The sequence below is a fragment of the Apium graveolens genome, chromosome 5 (assembly GCF_009905375.1).
Source record: "Apium graveolens cultivar Ventura chromosome 5, ASM990537v1, whole genome shotgun sequence".
NCBI lineage: Eukaryota > Viridiplantae > Streptophyta > Magnoliopsida > Apiales > Apiaceae > Apium > Apium graveolens.
In genome coordinates, this window is record NC_133651.1 from 75,971,072 (window position 1) to 75,978,363 (window position 7,292).

Consider the following 7,292-nt stretch of genomic DNA (forward strand, 5'->3'; position numbering starts at 1 on the left):
GTAGTGATTACCTGATTGCTTGATGAACTAACTTCATTTTCTTCAGAATCAGCCATGAGAGCAAGGTTGACATACTCCACATCTTCATCCTCTTCATCTCCATTAGCTGCCCAGTCCTTTTCTTGAGTAATGAAAGCCCTCTCCTTTTGCTTGAGCAGATCAAAATATTTCTTTTTGTAATCTACTTGTTCAAATTTCTTCTTTTCAGAAGTTGGCTTTCTGCACTCACCTGCAAAGTGTCCACTTATACCACAATTGAAACACTTGAACTTGGAATTGTCCACAGTGTTTTTGTGAGGTTTAGTGGCTCTAGTGTCTTTCTTGAATTTCATCTTTGCAAATCTTCTGGACAGAAATGCAAGATGCTCATCAATACCATCTGAGTCATCTTGGCTGGAGTTGTCTTCATTTTCAGCAACTTGCTCTTTCCCCTTGCTTGATTCCTGACTTCTTATACCATCTTTGGAGTTTGATGTAGATCTCGCAGTTTCTTGTCTGCATTTCCTCTCATTTTCAGCTATCAATGCAACTGAACTTCCTTTCTTTCTCCCCTTCTCCAATACCTCATCCTGTTCCAACTCTAGTTCATAAGTCTTCAAGATTCCATACAATCTTTCAAGAGTGAAGTCCTTATAATCTTGAGAGTTTCTTAAGGAGACAGTCATGGGTTTCCATTCCTTTGGCAAGGATCTTAAAAATTTAAGATTTGAATCCTTTACTTGGTACACTCTTCCATACAGCTTCAGTCCATTCAACAGCTTTTGAAACCTATTGAATGTTTCATTTAAAGATTCATTTTCTTCAAAATGAAAGTATTCATACTGTTGAATGAGAAGCTGTATTTTGTTTTCTTTCACTTGTTCTGTACCTTCACACAGTAGTTGAACTGTGTCCCAAACCTCTTTGGCAGTTGTGCAATTTATCACATTATCAAACATATCCATGTTAAGACCATTAAACAAAATGTTCATAGCCTTCTTATCCTTGTGGACTTCTTCTGTGTCTTCCATTGTCCATTCTGCTCTAGGTTTTGGAATGGATTGACCAACAGCAACTGTGGCTGTAGCAACTGTTGCTACTTTGTGGGGAATGTGAGGACCATTCTCAATGCAGTTTACATAACCTTCATCTTGGGAGAGTAGATGAAGGTGCATTTTCACCTTCCAATGGTGATAATTGTCTTTGTCAAGAACTGGGATCTTTACTCCAATATCCTTCTTACTCATCTTTGTTAGATTCCAAGATCTTTAAACTCTTTGTATGTCAAGAGCCTGCTCTGATACCAATTGTTATTCCTAGTGGACTAACAATGAGATTTACAGAAGGGGGGTTGAATGTAAATCTCAAAACTTTTTTCAGGTTTTGAGCAGTTTATAAAGTTGTGTGTTCAAGAAGAACAAGTGTGTGAATTGCTTTAAGCTAATACAGACAGATATATATTCAAGCACAAATGTAAAGAACACAACAGACCTTAAAAACTTTTCTGGTGGATTTGTTGTTCCACCAGAGATGGTATTTTTAGAAAATCTGTGATTAAACAATGTTGATCACAGCTGCATCCTAGTACAAACTAGATGAATTTTCTCTCAATATTTTTCTAAACAGCTCTGGAAAATCTCACATCTAATTACTAGCTTCTACTTGGTTTATATATTACCAAGTGTACAAGTGAAAAACAATATTAAAATACAGTAATAAAATAAGTTCTTCACTTGCTTCTTTTCCTGTTCACTCCAGTACTTTGTTGACTATTGCATCTTTGTACTGAAGAAGAACGGCTGCTTTTTCTGTTGTTCCTGAAATTCGGCTTCCACATCTCAGTTGTCTCTATCAACCCATGTGCCTCTGTTTGTAGGTACAACTACCACTTATCAACGGCTAATCATCAGAACATCCGTTGAAGCTTTCATCCGTTGATGCACTCATCCGTTGATGACTTTATCCGTTGAAGCTTTAGAGACATCCGTTGAAGCTTAGCTTCTCATCCGTTGAAGGTCTTTAAGTCATCCGTTGATACCACTTCACTTATACAAAATTACAAGGCATGAAGTATTTACAATTGGCCTTCCTATCTGCATATCATCTAGTAGTCAACATGACTCATAGTTTCTCTCAACTTCTAAGAATTACATTTTAAATACAGAGACTGAAATATGCTACAACACTAGACTTATTTCTAAGTAAAGCTACACCATCAACGGATAGCCAAAGTGGTCTTATCCGTTGAGGCTACAGACACTAAATTTCTACTTAAGTATTTTGTTAAACATATCATCAAACTAATGCACATACATTCCTAACAAGAAGTCTACAGCAAATCAGATTGTTAGTTAGTTAGATAAGTCTTAGAGTTTTGTTTAATGTTAACTTAGTTAACTGGATAACCTTTGACTTATTTTTTCAAAACAAACTCTATCTTAGATAAACCTAACATATTTCAAATTCCTTATCTCTCTCAGGTTTATCTCTTTCAAGAAACAATACTAACGGATTACTTGTTTTATACATTCAAATATTTCAAACCTAATCTTATCTTTTATTATCTTTAAAAGAGTTTGAAATACATTATATCCGTTACATGTTTTCTATATAAACCGACTTGATATTTTTCAGAAATAGACAACTCTCTGCACTTTCCATCTTATATCTTTCTGAGAAAAACTTCCTCTTAATTACATTCATTGATTATCCAGTTAATTAAGAGTTTATAGTCGAGTTGTAATCTTTCACATTATTATCTTTGTATTTGAAAGAAAGGTGTATTGTATCACTTGTCCCGGGTTGTGGGAATATTGATTACAAGATCAAGGCCAAGTAGCTGTGTGCTAGGTAGCTGTGTGCTAGGGAAATGGTTCTTTCATTCAGGGCCAAGATTGTAATCAAGAAAAGTTTGTAAGTACTTTATTTAAGTGGATATAAAACATTCTCTATGCTAGTTGGCATGGAGACTTGGATGTAGGCCATAGACTAGGTATAGGGGCCGAACCAAGTGAAAAGATTTGGTGTTCTTGCATTAACATATTTCCAGCATTGCATGTTTATATTTCTGCAATTTACATTCTGCTGAATATATAGTATCTGTCTCATTTAGATACAGCCTGTCTCATTTACTAAGACAAAAGAGATTGTCTCATTTGTGAACAGTTGCACTTTAACTAATTCTGTTGAGCCTACGAATTTCAGATTTGACTACAATTAATGTTAAAAACTGCACCAAATGAACTGATAATAGGACATCGTTACAAAAAGAAGTTTGCATCATCTTGTTCTAGGTAGTTAATGTAATTCTGGGACAAAATCGTTTGACAATCCCATGTATAGAAAAATGAAGGCTATTAGTTTGTAAGTCAATAACAAAAGCAAAGTTTTATAGATAATTGATTAACCTGGGGATCGTGAAAAGTGCCATAATCAGCTAAACACCGAATATTTCTCCATTTACTGATCCTAAAAAAATTTCTCAAATGTGAAAATGTCATGTTATACTTGATAATTTTTTTTAATAAAATAGTGAATATGTTCACAAACTAAAACTCTGCATGTGTTATTTGCAAAGTAGGTGTCGGTCGGCAAAGAAGAAAAGTTATAATCCATAATCATAACAAGAAAAAATTGAACACCTCTAGATTAAGGTTAGATTTTTCCTCATCATCTCTTTTTCTTTAAAGTACTGCTCTGTTTTACAAATTCTCTATTATCGAATATCCAGCTTTTATTTTTCTCTTTCTTTTGGAGTTTGTCAAAGATGTTATTATCTCGTAACTACCAATTGTTTTTAAGGGACCATTATATATTACAGTTGAACAAAATCTAAGAACATGCTTAGTTAGCATGGTCCATAAGCTACCTAAGCCAATTATCGCCGACCAGTTAGATCTAAGACAATTTCACGTGGACATAAGTATTTCTGTTTAGGCACCCACACATCAATCAGTTTTAAGGACTAATATTGATATCAACACAATTTAAACTATAACAATATTTATACAAAATAAATAAGTAGATAAGTTGTAATTACATTTCACCTTTGCTATTTATGAAAATTTAAGTTGTGTACAGACTATAGACAACAATATTTACTTGAATAGTAGCTGGAGAAGTAATACACGACGGCCCACATTATTTATAAACATACAACATTACATTATGTAGTTCCTGGAAAAAAATTATTTAGAGTCCAGAAGTGAACGGCACGCTGGTGCCTGGGATCCATGAGTTTCCAGCAATGAAACTCCCGACTGTAAATTTAGATGCTTCACTAGCACTCGCAAGAACACGATAACCCGGCCAATTGACACGATTCGCAGTCGATGCACCAGCACCTGTATTTGCGTACTCTGCATAGAACAATGTTTTCAAGGCAAAATTGCCACTCCATGGGTACCAACCTTCGGGACGAATAAATCCATCAATAGATGTCTTCATGATAACGGTTCGCGAATATTCCTTCCACGGCCTTCCAAGATATGATTTTACTGACCCTTGGACTGATTTAAGTTCATCAGCTGGTGTGATCCTGGAATTATGGATAACAATTCCGGTGTTCTGGTTTGGATCGGTTCGGCCTTGAGCAGTTATTGTGTTGGTACCGTTTGGTGGTTTTCGGGGTCTAATGTTACAGTTCTGGAGCACAACTGCTGCATTTCCAAATATGAAATCAACGGTTCCGTAAATATCACAGTCTCTATAGAATTGTCTCTCAGAATGGACATAGAGAGTGTCTTGGTATCCTTCAAAGCTGCATTGATAGAATACAGAGAGATCTGAGCCCGAACGTAGCGCCACCGCCTGGTGATTTTGTCCTCCGGCTGTGTTCCGGAAGGTGATTCCACGACCAATAAATCCGTCCCCTACTACAGCTGTAACATTATAAATCATAGTAAATGTTTATTTCTCAAAGAAATAATTAGTACTAATGTATACTACGTAACTAATATATTTCATAAATACAACTGTGTGCTGTTTTGTTTGCGTCTACATTATATCAACTTTAATTATGTCAATCAAATGATATTATCAACAAGGAGACATGCACGTTAAACAGTAGCAATTTCAACGATAAGCACCAATAGTAGCTCTAGAAACTATAAATCGCATCATAATAAGCTTCTTTGTCACACTCAATCTCAATTAAGAAAGTAATAATCTGAGAAAAAACCCAGTGATATGGCACGACGTATTATATTTTGTCATAATTACTTAAGTTGTCACTTCGTTAATCAACTATCTAATCTTCTTTGTTCCTTCATTATTACTCCCGATGTTTTTTTATTTGTGCTTTAACTTTTGCACATATTTGACCTGTTAGTTAAAATTATGGTTTATAATTTTTTTAAATAAAAAATAGACAATTAATTTTTAATTTAAAATAAATAAATTAAATTAGACTTCTAATTAGCCGATCAAAATACATTAAAATGTGTGTAACAATCAAATCGACAAATAGAAAAAAGACTATGTCGGTAAATGAAACTTATTCCTAATAATTTTAATTTAATAAATTAACTTATTATGAACTCAATATTTATTATTATTCTTGGACAAAAAAGTTTACCGTTACTAAAAGAAACATGGCATCATCGACAACCTAAACGGCCTTAGTTAAATAAAGACCGGTCGATGTTGGTCAAGGACAGACCGAAATAATAATTTTTTAAAACATTATCATTATTTACTTTATTTTTTTTATGGGAGTTTATTTTGACTGAGAGATGACTCATATATAAGTGGGGATCCGTCTAGTTAGTTAAATTTTAATTTTAAATTGTACCGAACTAGAAATAATATCAGCATTGCATGCCGGGCATGATATATACATTTAACAAAATTTAGCAAAAATCACTAGACCAAAATTTAGAAGAAGTTTACTACTAAAGTAGAGCACAAACAGGTAGCTAGTAACAGAATTCAAAGGTGCAACTCACCGACAGTAGCAGAATTGAAAGTGGTGGAGCCTCCGTCTACACTTCTACCACCAGTGATTATAGTCTTTCCAATACCATCACCCACCAGCATAATGTTTTTCGAACTTATCTCAACATTTTCATTATACGTACCTGCCTTGACATATATCACATACCTACCACTTCCTGATTTCGCAGCTGCAACTGCAGCTGACACGGTCTTGTAGTTTCCAGAACCATCCTGTGCCACCACGACATTAGCCCCGGCACCTGGCGAAGTAGCTTGTAGAAGCTTTCTATCACCCGGAGAAACCCATGTAGGGAACTTACCCTTGTAAGTTGGCTTGTAGTTAGTATTGCCTCCTTTGTTCATAGCTAAACTGTTTGATATTAAATAAGACACATTATTGTTCATCAAGGGCAACACATTGTTGCCAACCCCTAGCTCAATGAAACCAACTCGACATGTTTCGAGGTTCGTTAGAGCTGTACTGAGCCATGTTTGAGCATCAACCTGGCTACACTTTTGGAAAGGATCAACAGTTTTGTTGATTCTTTGGATTGTATAATCGTAAAGCTTTAAACAGTCATCCCATGCAGCCTTTTCGAGCTTATTATGACACTTTGAGCCAAGACTCTTGGTGTTTTGATCGGCTTGCATGGCTTTGTCTAGTGCTAACTTTAGCGAAGCCTTAAGGAAATCTTGGTCATTATCGATAGGACCATAGTTAGGGTTATTGGTAAAGAAATATTCGCAAGGCTTAGGGTTGGGTGTTTTGCTACACATATGTATTACTTCATTTGATGTGTAGCCATTGATTAGGGGACTAAGAAAAAGTGACCAAAATGCCAAGACCAGAAGCAAATGAGATGCCATTGTTTGAGGGTTTTGAAATTTGAATGAAGATCATGGGTGCAATTAGTATCTTTATATAGATGTTCAGAAGCTAAAAGTTGGTTCATAGCAAGGAGCTCGAGATGGTGATGCATGGCCTGTGGTTTTCTTCTTTGATTTGATGGATAATTATTCAAATTAGTTGAACAATAAACGTTGCTTAAAGTCCTAAGCTTTTATCTATAACTCTTCATCAGAATTAAAAATATATTAAACAGTTCGTTTTAACGATTTTTCTAAATGTTAGACTTGCTACGAGAGGAGATCGCATTACGCACGCGAGGTCTATCTCGATTATTGGCACATATAATTTGTAGAACGAAGTGTTCTCTATATACAAGAAAACTTCGGCAGATATTGGTCGTCACTTCGCAATATGTTTATCTCGAAATATATATGTACATTTTTCTTAAAATTGGTTTCAAACTTCGCAAGCCATTTTTGGGTACATGTATTTCTTGAAATATTTTCAATCTTCTACGGGGAAAACTGCA

General features: G+C 35.1%; 1 protein-coding gene across 1 annotated transcript; it reads right to left on the bottom strand.

Moving 5' to 3' along the window:
• Nucleotides 1-3,964: 3,964 nt before the first annotated feature.
• LOC141724186 (putative pectinesterase/pectinesterase inhibitor 17) lies at nt 3,965-6,810 on the bottom strand. Its single transcript, XM_074526206.1, has 2 exons — nt 5,925-6,810; nt 3,965-4,859 (listed from the first exon to the last, which is right to left on the bottom strand). The coding sequence occupies exons 1-2, from the start codon at nt 6,778-6,780 to the stop codon at nt 4,171-4,173; spliced, it is 1,545 nt and encodes a 514-aa protein (XP_074382307.1). The 5' UTR covers nt 6,781-6,810; the 3' UTR covers nt 3,965-4,170.
• Between the last annotated feature and the right edge of the window lie 482 nt (nt 6,811-7,292).